General features: G+C 42.9%; 2 protein-coding genes across 16 annotated transcripts in view; one reads left to right on the top strand and one right to left on the bottom strand.

The window, feature by feature from the left end:
- SOX6 (SRY-box transcription factor 6) overlaps window positions 1-19,805 on the bottom strand; it is a 945,693-nt gene that overhangs the window by 508,241 nt on the left and 417,647 nt on the right. For all 15 annotated transcript variants that reach the window (XM_033928339.1, XM_033928344.1, XM_033928338.1 and 12 more), the window contains one exon: window positions 1,163-1,373. In XM_033928339.1, the coding sequence (XP_033784230.1) occupies window positions 1,163-1,373 (211 nt within the window). The remainder of the gene's footprint in view (window positions 1-1,162; window positions 1,374-19,805) is intronic.
- On the top strand, window positions 4,924-5,773 carry LOC117352151 (40S ribosomal protein S2-like). Its single transcript, XM_033928348.1, has 2 exons — window positions 4,924-5,495; window positions 5,664-5,773. The coding sequence occupies exons 1-2, from the start codon at window positions 4,990-4,992 to the stop codon at window positions 5,719-5,721; spliced, it is 564 nt and encodes a 187-aa protein (XP_033784239.1). The 5' UTR covers window positions 4,924-4,989; the 3' UTR covers window positions 5,722-5,773.

Genomic DNA, 19,805 nt, shown 5'->3' with positions numbered 1-19,805 from the left:
CCATCACACTCTGCTATATGGTACACTTCTCCCTCTGTATTCGCTGTGATAGGGGATTAACAGAACCGCAAATACAGAAAAACCGCAAATAACTTTTTCATATGTTATTCGCTGTTTTCTATTAAAAACCATCGCAAATATGGTTAACCCGCAAATAACATGGTGGGAGACCTGGTCTGTTTCTGAAGGAGAGGCAAAACACGGAGAAGAAAGTGCTGGAAATTGGCGATTTTCTCTGTAAATGCTTGGAATCGGCGATTTCTCTATGCAAGCTGATGTAATTTGGGGGGAGGAGCCAGCAAGCTAAAAACCATGAATAATCGAAACCGCGAATGCTGAAACTGCAAATACGGAGGGAGAAGTGTATTAGGAAAAAAAACCACTGGGGGGGGAGGAACTTTTTAAAGCAATAATATATACATTCCTTAAAGAGAAGGTAGGGTCAAATTAACTCTACTCACCTTATGCCATCCTACCAAGCACAAAATGTATTAGGGAAATTTAGAAGGAGTACCCCCTGAAAAAATATGTTTCTTTAGTTTCCCAAAAACCTGTATTTTCTGAGATGATAGCAACCTGTTAGCCAATACCACTTTTGTTTAAACGATCACAACATTGGCGTATTCAGAGCTAACAAATGACTTGGGGGCGAGGTAGGAGTCTCCTGAGCAGCCAAGGAAATTTTAGATAAAAGAGGCCAGACAGGAAGGAAAAATTTTGGGTTGCTGATGTGACTAACAAATAAAACAGTACAAACAACAAGAATGTGGAGAGAGGTCAATCTGGGCCTACTAGGATTACAAAAGCAGAACAGAATACATGATGGTGTGGCCCCCTTATTCAGCGTAATAAAATCTGCTTATAAACTAACTCTTCCTAGAACAAATTTAGAATAGCTGCCTATTTATAGATTAAACCTCATTTATAAAAGGCATCACCTAATTCACAGAAAGTTTTAGACCAGCAAAGATACAGAGATATCTGTTTAACTCCATTAATGCATCTCAAGCTGCCATCGCCATGGTAACCTATGGACAACTTCGTCGTCGTTTTTTTTTTCCCCAGCTAGTGACAATTATGTACTTCTCAGGCTATCAATATCCCACACGATTTTTTTTTTTTTTTTTTTAAAGAATCTTTAGGAAAAAATGACAACACGTACCCTCCTGCTCGGTCCTTGTCATTTCTTCTAGTTTCTTCTGTTTTAGCGTGTCTACCACATCTGCGAGGCTTCCTTTGCGACGTTCCGGCGTTCCAAAATTAGCGCTGGCCATTAGCTCACTGCGCTCACGACCCCCTTCGTCAGCTTTGTGTGGTGAGGTAGAGGTATTTCGGAAGGAATATAGGGAACATAACTTATTGCTGTCTGATTCCTGTAAAGAAAAAAAAAAAAAACCCACATCATAAGAACATAGGCAAGTTCTAATTTTAACTCAACAGTTTCCAGTGAAATACCAATAATAATAACACACATAAAAAGAAGCAAGACTTAAAGAGCCCCTCCAATGAAAAGCCATTTAGTAAAGCTGAGCCTCTCAAGGGTTTTAAATGTGTTTGCTTAATGGCTTCCTACCCATATATGCTCAGTTTGCTTCTCAAAAAATTCATTTTTACACACTCGGTGACTACAGTATCAGGCAAGTGTTATCCATTGTCTGATAATGTCATGAAAGGAAGAAAAACGGCATGACGTCAAAAAGATTCAACTGTGCAGTAAGTGAGAAAGGTAAAAAGCCATTTTAACTAGTAAAATGAGATAATATGACATAGCCGTTACAGAACAGACATTAACAGGCTATGCCAAGGTCTTTTCTTAATAAAGTAACATAGCAGAACAGTATTAGACTGGTATTCACAGGAAGTCATACATTCACTGGCAGCTGAACACTGTATTACTTCCCTATTCATGGATACTTGGCCTCTTGACAGATACCAGCAGGCCTTAAAAATCTAACTGAATAGCCATATAGTACGAGACCAGGTTTTGAGGCAGAGCAAGGGGGGAGGTTTTTCAATTATCAGAATAGTAGAGATATTCAACCACTATCTATATGTTATAGCAGTGGCAAACAAGAAGGAAATCCAACGGTGTCCGCAATTCAAGAACAGCAAGCAAAAAACAAGAGGAAACTGCAGACAGTGTGTACAAGATGCAGGATGTGTTTATTAAACCAAATATAAAATGCGGTAACTATTGTCACCCTTTTTTTTTTTTACAAACCCTGGGACCCGACACGGTCCGTGTTTCGGAGAACACGCCTTCTTCAGGGGTCCATTAGTTGTAAGGGTTAAAACAAACAGCAATATAAATTGATAATAAGCAAAGCGCCTGTGTTAAATCAATTAACGCGATCCAACCGTACACCGCAACTGGACCCCTGAAGAAGGTGTGTTCTCCGAAACACGGACCGTGTCGGGTCCCAGGGTTTGTAAAAAAAAAAAAAAAAAGGGTGACAATAGTTACCGCATTTTATATTTGGTTCAATAAACACAGCCTGCACCTTGTACACACTGTCTGCAGTTTCCTCTTTTGTCTTTTTGCTATATGTTATAGCAGCGGCATGGTGACCACATAACTCCTGTAGGGCCTAATTCTCTATAGAACTCCTAAAGTATTGGAGCGGATCATAATGGCATTTAGCGCAATTTTTATAAAAGGCATGCACCATACGTAGAATCAGGCTTAGCAGCCGTATACATCACTAACATTTAGGCACACCCATTTGGGTCAAGAAAAACCAGGCCTAAATACCCGCGCCTACGTTGTACACAGATCAGGCAAATTCAATAAGAGTGCGCTCCACTTTTAGGAATGCCCACGACCCGCCCTCGCCCTGGCTCCTCCCCCTGACCACACCCCCTTTTGAGATTTGCACACTAGAATTGTCGCACACCATTTTGTCGAATGTGCCAACCAAGCTGTGCCCATAACTTCCGATTAATACCAATTAGCCTCAGTTATGAGATGTTAATTGCCAACTCTCAGTGCCGATTGGTCTTGTTAAACAATTAAGTTGAGTGCAAAAACTAGATGTGCACAACCTATGGCACTATATATTGAATTTGGGAGGTAAGGCTCAAAATTGTGCATAATTAAATTGCTTAACGAGCTAATTAGTGCTCATACTTGAGCACTAACAAGCAATTATCACTATGTGGCAATAACTGGAATTTATACATGCATCTTTATAGTAACCAGTCTATGAAGATGTGCGCTTAAATTATTCTACATGGATACAAAAGGGGGAGTGGCCATGTGAAGGGCATGCAGTGGCATAGTAAGGAGGGGCAGGAGAGCAGACCACCCAGGGTGCTGCCTTGGCTGTGGCACTGAAGCCTCGCCTGCTCTCTGCCCTAGGGTTGCCAGATTTCCAATTGGAAAATCCATACCTCTAGGCCCGTACCCCAGGCCCACCCATTTCTACCCATCTCCGCCCTATAACACCGTAATCCCGCCCTAGCCCCACAACCTGCTGCCTGCTCTTGCGTGAATTTCCTCCCTGCCCGACGCAATTTGAGGAGGCTGTGCCGGGTTTTGAAAAGCTGTCCAGATCCCCAGGACATGGCCTCAAAAGGAGGACGTGTTCGGGGAAATCCAGATGTCTGGTAACCCTACTGTGCCCCTACGTACCTCTTGAAATGTTCACTGATGTAAGCAGCATATTTCACCTCCTTCTCGCTGGCCTCGGCTCCTTTCTGACATCACTTCCTGTTTGTGGGACCACAACATGATGTCATTGGGGAGCTGAAACTGGTGCGAGCAGGAGGTGGAAGATGCTGCTCACACAGGCAAACATTTCAAAAGGTATGTGGGGGGTGTTAGAACGGCGGGGACAAGTAGGGGGCACACAGCGTGGTGATGCCGGGCACCATTGCCCCAGGTGCCTCCCTCACTCGCTATTCCACTGGAGGCATGAGCAGGTTGGGAGCATTTCTAGGATTTGCACACAGTGTTAAAAGAATTTGGGAGATCCGCACTTAATTTAGGCACAGGGATTTACATCAGGGTTCAGTTTCTGTTAACCCTCACCCCTAAAATTTGGTGCAGATCTTGGTGCTAAGTGCTATTCTGTAAATGGTACCCAACCTTTGGCATCGTCACTACCCCCGATACAATTCAGATAAGTGTTTAGCTCTCATTAAGTTTAAGCATTAAAATAAGTGAAAAATTGAGAATTTAAAGCATATTTTGAAGATTCGCAACGAATGAATGAATCTCAGGAGTAATGAAGATGATTTGGTGAAATAACTTACATCTATCACTGATCATTAACAGATAGCTATCTCGGAAGGTCCTTTGAGATGAAGTACGTTTATGTGGGATGAGCGTGAGGTGCTGATTATTTATCCAACTTTGAGCACAATTTTTAGAATAGAGCTTAGTTACTTTTTTTGATGCCCTAATTTGGATGTCTTTTATACATGTACGGCCAGATACATTGAAAGGTGCTAAGGAACCTTTAATAATAATCATTTATTTATATGCCATACCGGGAAACATAGAAACGTAGAAGATGACGGCAGATAAGGGCCATAACCCATCAGGTCTGCCCACTCTACTGACCCACCCCCAAGTCTACTATCCTAGGGATCCCACAGGTTCCCTTGGCTTAACCCTCTAAGGCAGGGGTGTCCAATGTCGGTCCTCGAGGGCCGCAATCCAGTCGGGTTTTCAGGATTTCCCCAATGAATATGCATGAGATCTATTTGCATGCACTGCTTTCATTGTATGCTAATAGATCTCATACATATTCATTGGGGAAATCCTGAAAACCCGACTGGATTGCGGCCCTCGAGGACCGACATTGGACACCCCTGCTCTAAGGGATCCCACATGGGCATGGGAAGGTTCTACGCGACTAACAACAGGAAAGCAGTACATGCAATTCTAATAAATACATCAAGATAAAATACAAACTCCTTATTAAGGAGTCTGAAATCATTGACTTCTTCCTGGGTTCCTCGCTGAAGGATGAGGTTCTGAAGATCATGCCAGTCCAGAAACAGACGCGGGCAGGTCAGCGAACCAGATTCAAGGCTTTTGTTGCCATTGGTGACTATAACGGACATGTTGGACTCGGTGTTAAGTGCTCTAAGGAATTTGCTACAGCTATCCATGGTGCAATTATCCTCGCTAAACTCTCCATTGTGCCTGTTCGACGTGGCTATTGGGGTAACAAGATTGGCAAGCCCCACACTGTTCCTTGCAAAGTCACTGGTCGTTGTGGTTCAGTTCTAGTGCGGTTGATTCCTGCACCCCACGGTACTGGCATAGTCTCCGCCCCAGTCCCAAAGAAGTTACTGATGATGGCAGGTATCGATGACTGCTACACCTCAGCCAGGGGTTGCACAGCCACACTGGGAAACTTTGCAAATGCCACCTTCGATGCAATCTCTAAGACCTACAGCTATTTGACCCCTGATCTGTGGAAGGAAACTGTCTTCACCAAGTCTCCTTACCAGGAATACACGGATCATCTGGCCAAAACCCACACAAGAACATAAGAAGTTGCCTCCACTGGGTCAGATCGAGGTCCATCTCGCCCAGCGGTCCGCTCCTGCGGCGGCCCATCAGGTCTGCGACCTGTGAAGTGGTTTCTGACCACTTTTATAACCTACCTCAAGTTCTATCTGTACCCCTCTATCCCTTTATCCTCCAGGATAAGAGTGTCAGTTCAGAGGAGCCAAGCAGCTGCTGTCGCTACCGCAGCACCCTCCTAAATATTTCTTGTGACAGAAATTAAAATGATTCTAAAACTGAAAAAAAAAAAAAGAAGAAGTAAGCTAAATAAAGTTAAAAAGATGTGTTAAAAAAGCAGAGAACATTAGGATATCAGCCTATCGAATAGTTGTGTCTTTAGCAATTTTCTAAAATAATGCTTAGTGCAGATTCCCATGCCGAACTCTGGGTTCGAGGTCTTATGTCTGCCAAAAGTCAGCGTAAATCCTCGTATAATATTGCGCCTAATTTCTAGGAATGCCCCAACCCACCCATGCTCTTCTCTGCTCACACCCCTTTTTCAGTAGTGTTCAAGATGATTTAGGAACTAGTGCTATAGAATAGTGCAAAGGTAGATCTGCTTTGCTTTCTTTCACTATTTTTGAAATGTCTCTATTGGGACGCCTTAAATGCTCTGATTCAACAGTATCCTTCAAGAATACTCCACATCAAACTATCTGCTCCTGGGCAACTGTCTTCCACCCCCCACTCACCCCCCTATCTCCTTTTTAAACGTTAGCGCCAGTAGTGCCTGGTTCCAAACAACAAATATGCCTAAAGCTAATTTCTGCATATGTCTAGTATATTATTTTACATCAGTATTAGTATTATGCTATTTTGTGTTGTATAATTTGTGGCTTGGTATGGTCTGTTAATTTTTATGATCTTGAACCACCTTGGGCATAGTGCTGGACAAGTGGAGATAAATGAAACAAAATTAAAGAAAGTACCAATGTACCAAGGAAAAATCTCACTAGAACACTAGTATTTTTCTCTCCAATTTAGGTTACAACACTTACTCTTATGGTACACATAACGAATCTCTTAACACCGAGACAAAAAGAAATGTCATGGATTTGCAGTAGACATCAAATAACCGGAAGATGGAGTTTTGGCCAATAGGCAAGCACAATATGTGTGATATTGGATTTGATGTGGGGCTTTCCCACTTTGAATGAGGTCTCTGTTAGAGCTATCCATTTCACCATTAGCAAAACATATGAGCTGTTCTTTCCAAACAAGTGAAGCGATGGCTAGCAGGCAGTAGGCTAACAACCAAGTATGTTTTGGAATCTGTTGAAAACCCAAACTTTGACACAGTAGTGATATATATCCTGATCATCTGCATTTACATATAAATATGAGCTCATGCCTGAAGCTGCTTCAGGGGTAGATGACCACATACATTGCTTCGGATGCTATAAAATGATTTTGAAGGGAAGATGGCAAGAAAAATATAATTTATAGTGTTATTATTGCAATGAATAATGATGATAACCAATTACAGCTGGATAAACGAAAGTACAGGAAACTAAATTAACTTGTCTAAGAGCTTATGACAGAACTAAAAGCCAGATTACGTGAATGAGGGATGACGAGTAATTGTTTTTTTCAAAACTAGTTGATCCAATCCTAATGTTACCTCACTGCATGAAAGGAGATGGTTTCCTGGTTTTCCCAGGGAAATCAGAACTTAAGTACTATATATCTGTGCAAATGGGTAACAGCATGACTAGATCTGATACAAAGAAGCGTGGGATGAACACAGAGGATCTAGAATCAGAAAATAATAGTAAATATTGAACTAAGGCCAGTACTGGGCAGACTTGCACGGTCTGTATATGGCCGTTTGGGGGAGGATGGGTTGGAGAGGGCTTCAATGGCCGGGAGGGTGTAGATGGGCTGGAGGAGGTTTTGACGGAGATTTCGGCAGTAGGAACCCAAGCACAGTACTGGGTAGAGCTTTGGATTCTTGCCCAGAAATAGCTAAAAAGAAAAAAATTTAAATTGAATCAGGTTGGGCAGACTGGATGGACTATTCGGGTCTTTATCTGCCATCATCTACCATGTTACTATGACTGTCCAGAAAAAAAAACAACTGAGCTTAGTCGGCAACCTTAACCCAAACTCTGACCACTGAAGATGTCTTCTTTTAGGACTCCATTTGACCACTAGCAAATCGGACAATTTGACTCTCAAGAGTTATGCTCATATCCAACAGCCCAAAGGCCGAATTAATGCCAGGGATTCAGTGCTAGCACCTATCCGTGTTTGGTGGTATGCACAGTTATCCAGTTACTGTTGATATTTACGGGTCCTTTTACTAAGGGGCGGTAGCTGATTTAGCGTGCGCTAAACGATAACGCGTCCATTATATCCTATGGACGTGTTAGCATTTAGTGCGTGCTAAATCAGTTAGCGTGCACTAAATCAGTTAGTGTGCACTAAACGCTTAGCGCGCCTTTGTAAAAGAAGGGGTTAATGTCGACCCTGGACAGCCAACCGCACATAGCTAGGAAAATTGCATGCGCACATATGGTCTTCACGCCCGATTTTTGCACACAATTTAATTGATAACCAAGCCAATTAGTACTGTTAATTGAGCGTTAGCTCAAACTGCCTGAATGGGTACGTCAAAGCTCTAGCAGTCTTCAATTCCAAACTCCAACTCACCTTCTAATCTAATCCTTATGTTTGTATACCACATCATCTCCACGTTCGTAGAGCTCGACGCAGTTTACAGTAGGAGAAATAGGAAGGAACTACAACAGAGGGTTAGAGGTAGAAGTGTGAAGAAAATTTAGAGGACTTGGGATGCCAAGATATAAGAGTTTCCTTGATTCCTAAGTTGGAGGGAGACTTACATTTTTTGAGAAAAGCCAGATTTTCAGATGTTTGCGGAAAACTTGGAGAGAGCTCAAGTTCCGAAGGGGGGAGGTAAGGTTGCTCCAGAGCTCAGTGATTTTGAAGTGGAGGGAGGTCCCTAGCTTTCCTGTATGGGAAATGCCTTTTAGCGAGGGGAAGGATAGTTTTAATTTGTGGGAGGATCTGGTGGTATTAGGATTTGAGGAATTCCAAGAAAGAGGGATAAAGGGAGGGAAGATACCATATAGGATTTTGAAAGCTAAACAGGCGCATTTATAGTGGACCCTGGCGATTATCGGAAGCCAGTGGAGCTTGGCCAGGAGCGGGGAGACATGGTCAAATTTACCTTCTAAGCACCAGTATCGGTCTTATCCTTCCCTCTCTAATCCCCCCACCTGAGTACAGTGCATTGATGCACCTTCTTGTCCAGTTTGTCTGTCTTGACTAGCGTGTAAGCTCTTTTGAGCAGGGACTGTCTCTTCTATGTTTTGATGTACAGCACCGTGTATGTCTAGTAGCGCTATAGAAATGATGATTAGTAGTGGTAGTAATAATCCATTCTCGGCACTAATTGACATCAATTAAAATGGGCATGCACATCTTTAGATGCTGGGATCCGGGCATATAATTAAACATAGGTGTGGGATTTGCCTGCAGTTTTGTAAAATTAGGGCGATCCGTGCCTAATTTAGGTGCAAAAATTTACACCAGGTTACAGAATAGGCAGATCTATGCATATAAACATTGTGTATCTAAGCAACTCAAAAGAGAGTGTGGACAGAGGAGGGGGATGAGCAAATCAGGATTCTATTTTCCCAAAATTTAGATACTGTGAGGGGCATTTTCGATAGGACGTCTAAGTCTGAGTTTGGACATTTTGGGAAAGACGTCCAGAAATCCATTCTCAAAATAGTAAGACATCTATCTTTTTCTTTTTTTAATGGCCTATGTAGACATTTTGGTCCTTAGTACGTCTATCATTTTTGGCCATTCTCAAATATAAAGATGTCCACATGAAAAAGGTCCAAAAGCCAGTTTTTCAGATGTGCTAGCAGCCTGCATTCTTAGCAAACTGTTCAGACAGCTGAGCATAGCAGAGGGGCTCATCTAAGAAGTACTGTAGTGAATTTCACATTAGAAGACCCAAGTACAGATGTCACTATATCTTGCTTATATTGTATGGTGAGCCCTCCAAAACCCACCCAAAACACACTGTACCACAACTATAGCCCTTATCAAGTTTCAAATTTATTAAAATTTGATATACTGCCTTTAAAAATTGTCAAAGTGGTATACATTACATTAAAAAATATAAAATTGGGAAAATATTATTTACACTTTAGACAGACCGAGACATAGGGGAAGAGAGATAGAACTACAATCGTCTATGGGAGACGCAGAGAAAAAAGGATAGCACACTTGGGAAGGGAAACTATGCTCTGCCTTATTTTAGGCATTAATCAGTGATCTGGGCTGGACGGGACGTCATAAGTTATATGCGTCCTTGAACAGGAAGGTTTTTAAGTTCATTTTAAATTTGTTGATGTTTTCTTCCTCTCTTAAATAGACTGGTAGTGCAGGTGTCATCTTTATGTCGGTACAGTAGGTTTTTGAGGGTTCACCATACAATATAAGCACCTTCAAAAAGATAGAAAAAGGATGGAGTCGGTCCAGAGGAAGGCTACTAAAATGGTGTGTGGGCTTCGTCATAAGGTGTATGGGGACAGACTTAAAGATCTCAATCTGTATACTTTGGAGGAAAGGCGGGAGAGGGGAGATATGATGGAGACGTTTAAATACCTGCGTAATGTAAATGTGCACGAGTCGAGTCTCTTTCATTTGAAAGGAAGCTATGGAATGAGAGGGCATAGGATGAAGTTAAGAGGTGACAGGCTCCGGAGTAATCTAAGGAAATACTTTTTTATGGAAAGGGTGCTAGATATGTGGAACAGTCTCTCGGAAGAGGTGGTGGAGACAGACTGTGTCTGAATTCAGGAGGGTCTGGGATAGGCACGAGGAATCTCTCGGAGAAAGAAAGAAATAATTGTTACTGCGGATGTGCAGACTAGATGGGCCATTTGGCCTTTATCTGCCATCATGTTTCTATCTGTACCTGGAACTTTTAATGCAAAATTCACTGCAGTAACCTCTGCTCTCTGGGCTCAAATATCTGTGTTAACATCTGAAGCTGCTTGGGTTGAGAACTTTTCAGCTCCCCATCGTAATACAGGCTAGAAAGTACTGAGGGTTGTCTTTTGTTTTTTTTACATCTTTGGGGGGTGGGAGAGGGTTGCTGACCAGTGGGGAGGGGGAAGTAAGGATCATGCCTTAATCCCTGCAGTAGTCATTTGGTCAGTTCGGATACCTTTTTAGCATTTAGATGCTTTTAAAACAGGACTCGCTCCAAATGTTTACAAAAAGCCCAGGATCTTTTAAAGGTTTGATTACACTTGACGAGCGGCCAAGTCCCAAACCTGCCCTAAGGCCGTCCAAAACACACCTCTAACACACTCCCTTAAAATTTGGATACACTGGAGACAAAACAACCAGAAAAACATCTAGAAAGTCTGTTTTGAGAATGTCCGCTTGGACGTTTTGACTAGTAAGATGTCCGATTGCTGTCTTTTGGACGTCTGTCTTTTTTTAAAATAAGCCCCAGGGTTATAAAACAGGGTTATTTATGCACCATTGGTTGCACACTAGAGAATGACACGGTGACAAAATTCATCACCGTTCCCGTCCCGCGGGTAACTGCGGGAAATAAACCCATGCCATTTTCTAGTGTTTATTTCAACCTTGGTCCTTCTACACCAGCATTCTTCAAAGCAAAGCTTGAGGGTCAGTGGTTGTGGCCATTCATACTCTGATTCTTATGTGAGCCAAGGATAATGAAGCCATTGTGACATCACTGATGTGATTGGCTCTTAGGCACTGGTGGAATGAGGTATTATGACATCACAATATCTGCTCTGGATACCAGAGACTGTCATTCTGTAATGTCTGTTTCAACCTCAGTCCTTCTACACCGGCATTCTTCAAAGCAAAGCTTGCGGGTCAGTGGTTGTGGCCATTCATACTCTGATTCTTCCCTCTTTCCTTAAAGAATGACATGAAGATGGTTTCCCGCGGTTATCCGCAGGGACGGGAACGGTGATGAATTTTGTCACCGTGTCATTCTCTATTGCACACCAGCATTTACGCCAGGTTTCAGCAGTTGTAAGACCTTGCGACCAAAGTTGGGACTGGGAATTTCCATCAAGCAGTATTCTGTCAAAGGTGCTTAGCACCAAGCGACCTTTATAGAACTGGTCGTAACGCAGATCTTCCTACCACCTAACTTTCTGTACCATTTATAGAATTCCACCCCCCCCACACACACACACACACAGGTAAAGCTGCTGCCTCTATACCCAAATGTCATCAGATCAAATCCCAGTGCTGCTCCTTGTGACCCTGGACAAATTTTTTTTTTTTTTTTAATAACCCGCCTTTTATAAACATGCACAATAAAATATGCATAAAATATATATAAAAGACACAAACAAATAAGCGACCAGTGCTTACACCATCACAAATGCCTTATTGCCAATATTTCAAGTGACAGAATAGATGTTTTTTCAGTAACTTCTTGAAAACATCAAAATTACTCTGTTTTCGAATGTACAGAGGTAACCGATTCCATTCCTGCAAGTCCAGTGCCCGCTGCTTTGAAGTGCCAAAGCCACAAAAAGGCAGTATACAAGCCCCCATTCCCTTTCATCAAAGTCCAGTATCCCAAATAATAGCAACATTCCAGAGTGAGATTGTGATGTCATAATGTCTCATTCCAAAAATGCCCCAAAAGTTAAAAAATAGGTACTTAAAAGACACAATGATATGAACGGGGTATGCCCTAGAGCATTACAAGTAGTATGGTTCCCTGACCTCCACACTTAAGAACAGCATGTGAGCTTCAATTTAGATTGTAATGCCCTAGGGCAGTGCTGCCCAAGTCCGGTCCTAGAGATCCACTGGCAGGCCAGGTTTTCAGGATATCCACAATGAATATGCATGAGAGAGATTTGCATACCAAGAAGGCAGTGCAGGCAAATCTCTCTCATGCATATTCATTGTGGATAGCCTAAAAACCTGGCCTGCCAGAAGGTCTCGAGGGCTGGACTTGGGCAACCCTGCCCTAGGGTATACCCCGTTCATATCATTGTGTCTTTTAAGTACCTACAATGTCTCATTCTACCAGTGCCTAAGAACCAGCTTCATCAGTGATGTCACAATGGCTTGATCGCCCTATACTCGGCTCACATAAGAACATATGAATTGCCATACTAGGACAGACTGAAGGTGTGGCTCACTGGTTGAGCTGCTGCCTCTGCACCCAAAGGTCATGAGATCAAATCCCAGTGCTGCTCCTTGTGATCCTGGGCAAGTCACTTAATCCTCCAGAGCCCACCGCTTTGAAGGTCAGCTTTGAATGCCAAAGCCACAAAAAGGCAGACTACAAGTCCCCATTCCCTTCCCTTAAGTGGGTGTCTGAGGTAAGGCGTAATAAAGTGACTTACCCAAAATCAAAAGAAGCAGAAACAGAGCTTCAACCCTTGCTTCTCCAGTTCTCAGTCCATTACTCTAATCACAGGCTACTTCCTCTCTAGCTGTTTAAAGGGCATTGATGAATATACATACTTATTTTTAGATCTGCTTTTTCTGTGGCCTAACTTAGCTGTACAAACTATAAGCACAGTGACTAAATTTCATAGCTCGGCATACAACTTTGAATGGAGGAATAGCCTGCTGATTAGAACAGCGAGCTGCTAACCAAGGAAACCTAGTTCAAATCCCACTTCAGCCCCTCATGACCTTGGGCAAATCACTTAACCCTACATTGCCTGAGGTACAAACTTAGTGCCTATATTGAAGTGTCATTTCTGTATTTATACAGCAGGGTGGCGTCGTAAGGGAGGGTGCAGGGGGGTGCAGTCCGCCATGGGTGCACTCTTCCTAAGGGCACGGCAGCACCCCTCCTCCTCTCCACCCCCACTCGCTTGTTCCCCACTCCTCTTCTTGCCACGCGCACCCCTTTCCTTCCCCCGTACCTTTTTGGCGCTCTCTCCGACGTTACTTCCGGAACCCGCGTCTAGAAAGTAACGCCGAAGGGAGCCGACACCGACGTGGGCAGCGTGCCGGAGAAAGTTTAAAAGGTATGGGGGAAAGGGAAGGGGAGGCGTGTGTGGCAGGGGAGGAGTGCCACCGCCCCTGGCGCCGCCCACACTTGCTACGCCACTTCTTGTGTGTGTGTTAGGTGCACTCTCGGTGTCATTCTATAAGCGATGTGCACAACTTGCATAGCACATTAACATAAGAGGGAAGAGCAGATGTTGGACCACTGCTACTATTTATCATTTCTATAGCGCTGAAAGGTGTACGCAGTGCTGTACATTTAGCATTCAACAGACGGTCCCTGCACAAAAGATCTTACAACCTAATTTGGACAGACAGGACCAACATTAATGCATGTAACTCAAAGAGCTAAAGAGCTGCATTTTGGTAAGAACATAAGCAATGCCTCCGCTGGGTCAGACCTGAGGTCCATCGCACCCAGCAGCCCGCTCACGCGGCAGCCCAAAAGGTTCAGGACCTGCACAGTAATCCTCTATCTATATCCTTCTATCTATACCCCTCTATCCCCTTTTCCAGCAGGAAATTTTCCAATCCTTTCTTGAACCCAAGTACCGTACTCTGCCCTATTACGTCCTCTGGAAGCGCATTCCAGGTGTCCACCACACGTTGGGTAAAGAAGAACTTCCTAGCATTCATTTTGAATCTGTCCCCTTTCAACTTTTCCGAATGCCCTCTTGTTCTTTTATTTTTTGAAAGTTTGAAGAATCTGTCCCTCTCTACTCTCTCTATGCCCTTCATGATCTTGTAAGTCTCTATCATGTCCCCTCTAAGTCTCCTCTTCTCCAGGGAAAAGAGACCCAGTTTCTCCAATCTCTCAGCGTATGAAAGGTTTTCCATCCCTTTTATCAGACGTGTCGCTCTCATCTGAATCCTCTCGAGTAACGCCATGTCTTTCTTAAGGTACGGAGACCAATATTGGACGCAGTACTCCAGATGCGGGCGCACCATTGCCCGATACATTGGCAGGATAACTTCTTTCGTTCTGGTAGTAATACCCTTCTTGATTATTCCTAGCATTCTATTCGCTCTCTTAGCGGCCGCTGCGCACTGCGCCGTCGGTTTCATTGTCATGTCCACCATTACCCCCAAGTCCCTTTCCTGGGTACTCTCTTTCAATAAGATCCCTCCCATTGTATAGTTGATTTATACAAACATGAATTCAATTCAAATTCTACTGTCTATTATTCAAAGCATTAAACGGCTCTGCCCCCCTCCTACCTAAACAACCGCCTAAATCAGATCCTCACCACAAAACAAAGAAGAACCCGGACCCCTTTTGCCTTCCCTCCGCTCAAGGGCACTCAGCGCAAGATGTTTGACAACCTTCTTGCGACGCAAGCAGCAAAACTTAACCGCTCCATCTCCAATCTGCTGACGGCAACGGGCGACCTCAAAACATTCCGAAAAGAAATCAAAACCCTGCTTTTCAAAAATTTTATCCAGATATCTTAACCCTCCCCCCCCTTCCCCCTCCTCCCAGGTTAATTCCCCTCCCAAAACCTCCACCTAGGTAATCTCCTCCACCTCAAAATACCAACCAAGAATACAGATCCCTGAAATGTAATGTAATCTTATTTGTAACCTATCTGTAATATTACCTAGAAATGTCCAGTCATCTTACTATCCAATTGCAAGTTCTTCTGGAAATTATCCAGCTTTCTTACCTCTTTTGTAACAAAAAAATATATATATATATATATTGTAACGTCACTGGAAATGTCCAATCAGTTCTTTTGTAATCCGCCTTGAACTGCAAGGTATAGGCGGAATAGAAGTCACTAATGTAATGTAATATAATGTAATTTATACCTGCTATCAACATGGCATAAGTAGGCACAGAGCTGTGCTATTATTCGATAATAGAATCTTGGTGCCCAGATGCCATTATACAATTAGCATTCGGTGCTCTGCATCTGGGCATCTAACTTGTTCACCATTATAGAACCGCCCCGTAGATTGTAAGCCCTCCAGGGACAGGAAAATACCTTCTGGAGAGGAGTGTGGTGTAGTGGTTAGCGCTACAGCCTCAGCACCCTGAGGTTGTGGGTTCAAACCCTGCACTGCTCCTTGTAACCCTGGGCAAGTCATTTAATCCCCCCATTGCCCCAGTTACATTAGATAGATTGTAAGCCCACTGGGGCAGGTAGGGAAAAGGCTCAAGTACCTGATTTGTATCCCATTCTGATCTCCTTTGGGAGGATGGGATTGAAAAAAAAAAAAATCAAATAAATACCTGAACGTAGCCTTCAGCTACAACCAAAAAAGGGTGATCCAAATATATACATGAACTTTTGTCTCTCCCGAGCCCAACCCCACCTTCCAGCATTCACATAAGATTTACACGTAAAACTTTATCAGGCTCCCGTCTTGTGGAATGTTCTTCCTATAGAGCTTCAGGGGGAGCGCTCCTTATTATGTTTCAAGAGATTACTCAAGGCTTAGGTTTTTTTTTTTTCCAGCAGGCTTTCCCTGTTTCACTCCCAGAGGCCGACTTGGAGAAAATGTGGGGCAATAGAGCTGATTTGGCCAGTAGGGTTTTAGTGGTCTTATATTTTGATTTCATTGGGGTTGGCTTTATCTTTGAGGGGCTGTCCTGTTTTTTAAAATTTTTTTTTGCTCTTTGTTTTTATGGAGTTCCTTACTCAATTGTTAAATCATTTTATTATTCTAAACTGCTTAGATTGCTATAGTAACAAAGTAGTATGAAATAAACTTGTAAACCTATGCATTAAGGGGGTCTTTTACTAATGAAGAGTGCATGTTATCTGCAGCAGGGCCCAAAGGATTAAAATGGTTTCTGTGGCCGATAACCTATCGTAATCTTTTCTAAAAGACCCTCTAAATTATGTGTATAACTGGAACAATGTTTTTTAAATGTATGCAGTTTTTTTTTTAATGTATTAGCACTGAGAACATAATTCTTTTTGAATATTCGACCCAATATTTTTAGACATTACAAAGAAAGAATATTTGAAGCATGTGCCAAACGGAGATTGCAGCATATATTATGACTGCTGAATTTCACCAATACAAGGCGAAGTGTAAAGGTTTTTTTTCTTTAATGTTAAGATATAGGAAATGATTAATGGCATGAGCCATTATCATCCACAGCGACATTGTATCCCACTGCTGGTCACTGGGAAATGTGCCAGGACATTCTAGCTTGTGGTATTTGGGAGTTAAGAAACAGCTGGACAGACACAGGAGACAAACACAAATCTGAACGGTGGAATAAGCAATGGGAAATTGCACAGACATTGCAAAACTTTGCTGTACGCCGATTGATATTTTGGCGTGTCCCTGAATGTATTTGCATTATAGGCATGCCCTTCTAAAGCAAGGCCCTTCAGTTTGACACATTGTACCATTCCAATTTTCCCCACTGCATTTCACATTTTCCTTTGTCAACCTCTCCAGACCCCTTTGGCACCCTTGATGGGCTGGCTCTCACTAGCGCTATCTCTCTCTTCTCCAGAAATCTTGTGCATTTTTAGCGGTTTCCTTGATCCCAATCGCTAACATGAACCTTACCATTACTGTACAGTCTGATCTAGGGCAGTGTTCTTCAACCACCGGTCCATGGACCAGTGCCGGTCCACAGAAATTTCCTGCCGGTCCACAGGCCCAGCACGTGCATCAGGCCCAAAAAACAGTGTTCTTCAACCGCCGGTCCACGGTGCGATCGATGCGGCGTTATCTTCGAACCAGCTCCCTCTTCCTAACTGATTCAGTGCACAAAGCCACAGGCAGTGGCTCCTACGGGCATCCTGCGCCTGAACCCGGAAGTCTTCTCTCTGATGTTGCAACGTCAGAGGGAAGGCTTCCAGATGAGGCACGGGATGTGCAAGGTGCAATTAGTACTATTATGGGGGCGGGGTTTGGGGGTGGAGATTGGGTAGGGATGGGCGGGGTCTGGCCCACGATTTAGCCCCGTGTTCTTCAACCGCTGGTCCACGGACCGATGCCAGTCCACAGAATAATTCTTTTATTTCTGCCGGTCCATAGGTGTAAAAAGGTTGAAAAACACTGATCTAGGGGACTTAATGGTGAGGATCCGTGGTGTAGTGTTTTATGATACAACCCCACAGGAAGTCCTGGGATACTAATGTCCTTATTACACTTTGGCTACTATTTATTAAATTGCATTATGGATTTGCGCCTAATGCCCCTTTAACGGAAAAGGTTAAGGTACTTTGAAGTGAATTTTAGACAAGAGCGTGTGCTTTAACTGGAAAAGTATGCACCCACTGTGTGATATTTTATTCATTAATATGTTGACATGATCGCATACATGCACACATGAACTCTTATAAAGTATCAACTAGTGCAAAAGTAGATACTTTGAAATGATAGTGCATACTTTGCTGGTAGATATGATCGCACTTTGGTTGCAACACCCCAGCGTGTGGTGGACACCTGGAATGCGCTTCCAGAGGACGTAATAGGACAGAGTACGGTACTGGAGTTCAAGAAAGGATTGGACAATTTCCTGCTGGAAAACAGGATAGAGGGGTATAGATAGAGGGCTACTGCACAGGTCCTGGACCTGTTGGGCCGCCGCGTGAGCGGACTGCTGGGCACGATGGACCTCGGGTCTGAACCAGTGGAGGCATTGCTTATGTTCTTATGTTAAGTATGCATGTACACAGGCATAAATACGCATGCCTAAATGTAGCACATATGCACCTAACTTGCAGTATTGTGCAAGTCATGCATGCAAATGTGGGACTCACCCATGCCTCGCACGTGCCTCCCCCTTTGCAATGCTTCTAAGCATTTACGTGCTAAGGACTAGATTCAGTAAATGGTGCCCACATTTGGGCACTGAGGCCCTGATTCTGCAAAGCGCGTCTAAAGTTAGGCGCAGTTTGGACATCCAAGATAGGCGTCCTTTGTAGAATCGTGCTCAGCGCTGTTTAGACGTCCAAATTTTTAGACGTCCTTTAGAGAATTGGGTTTTAGGCGAGAGTTAGGCGTTCGAACAATGTCCTTAATGTTATAATACTATATTATTATGATGTTATTAGAATGGCGATTTTATGGTAATTTTCACTACAATTGTGACACTGGGAGTTGGATCTCTTTAATGCTTTTATTTATTTCTCTTCCATCAGAGAGAGTGACTGGGATTCGAACCAGCAACATTAGGGTAGAAGGCTGTAGGTTTAATCAGTGTAAGCTAGCAGACAATGCAGAAGAGCCCAACTCTACTGGATTATGTCTCGTAAAATTAGTAATGAGACCCTGCTTGAGCACCGGCGCATCCCGTTTCAACGGCAGAGCACCCATACCTTGCCTTTGTGCTTAGGCATCAAGGACATCTTCCAAAGAGAAAGAAAAGAAAACAAGCAAAGCCCTCCCACTAATGTCCTACCAAAATGCCATTTTGGCCATCTCCTTCTTCAACAGTAAAAATGAATGTTGTGTGGTAAGTGATCTTGGGCGAGTCACTTGATCTTCCATTGCCTCAGGCTCATTTCATTTGCTGGTGCAGTCATCTGTTTTTTAAGTATCCTTGACTATTGTAATATCATCTATCCGGGCGCCTACAAGAAATTCTTTAAAAAATTGAGACCGGTTCAAAATACTGCAGTTCGACTGATTTTGGGCCTGAAAAAATGGGAGCACATTACTCCCTACTATCAGAAACTTCACCGGTTGCCCATGCATTTGTTATAAATCAATCTTCACCTACCTTGTTTCTCACTTTTTCTTTAAACCACTCAAATAAGCCTACACGTAGAGTTCATTTGTTTACATACCCTTCTATTAAATTATGTCGCAATAAGAGGTTTCTTGAGAAAAGCCTCTCTTTTCAGGCTGCTAAACTTTATGTTTGGTTTGGAATAATCATGCTAGGAGCTTCTTCTTATTTCTATTGTAGAATATTATTAAAGACACACCTATTTGATAAGTTTGTATCCTAACGCACTCTGTTGTCTTTTAAAGAAACTATTTTTCTTATATTTTATAATTTGATGATGTATTTCTAATTATGAATTGTAGTTTTTCGCTGCATGCTCAGCTCTACTTGTTGTGAACCACCTAGAACCATTTCTGGTCTGGCGGTATATAAGAATAAATTATTATTAGTAGTAGTTTGTAAGCTCTCTGGTAACAGGAACATATCTAGTGTACCTGGATGTCACTCACCTGGAGCTACTACTGAAAAAGGCTGAGCTAAATCCAAATAAATAACTGCAATACATCCAGATAACTGGTTCATTGCAAACCCTGGGAAGTTATAATCATCAGTCAATAAATTAAT

This window comes from Geotrypetes seraphini, chromosome 19 (genome assembly GCF_902459505.1).
Source record: "Geotrypetes seraphini chromosome 19, aGeoSer1.1, whole genome shotgun sequence".
NCBI classification, from domain to species: domain Eukaryota; kingdom Metazoa; phylum Chordata; class Amphibia; order Gymnophiona; family Dermophiidae; genus Geotrypetes; species Geotrypetes seraphini.
Note: the sequence above shows the minus strand (reverse complement) of the source record. Positions and strands in the feature narration are given on the sequence as shown.

What these genes read in the sequence shown, in the direction of transcription:
- LOC117352151 (XM_033928348.1), top strand. Translation starts at nt 4,990, where the DNA reads ATGCCAGTCCAGAAACAGACGCGGGCAGGTCAGCGAACCAGATTCAAG. An exon ending in CATCTGGCCAAAACCCACAC is followed by an intron (nt 5,496 to 5,663) that starts AAGAACATAAGA and finishes ATCCTCCAGGAT; the next exon opens with AAGAGTGTCAGTTCAGAGGA.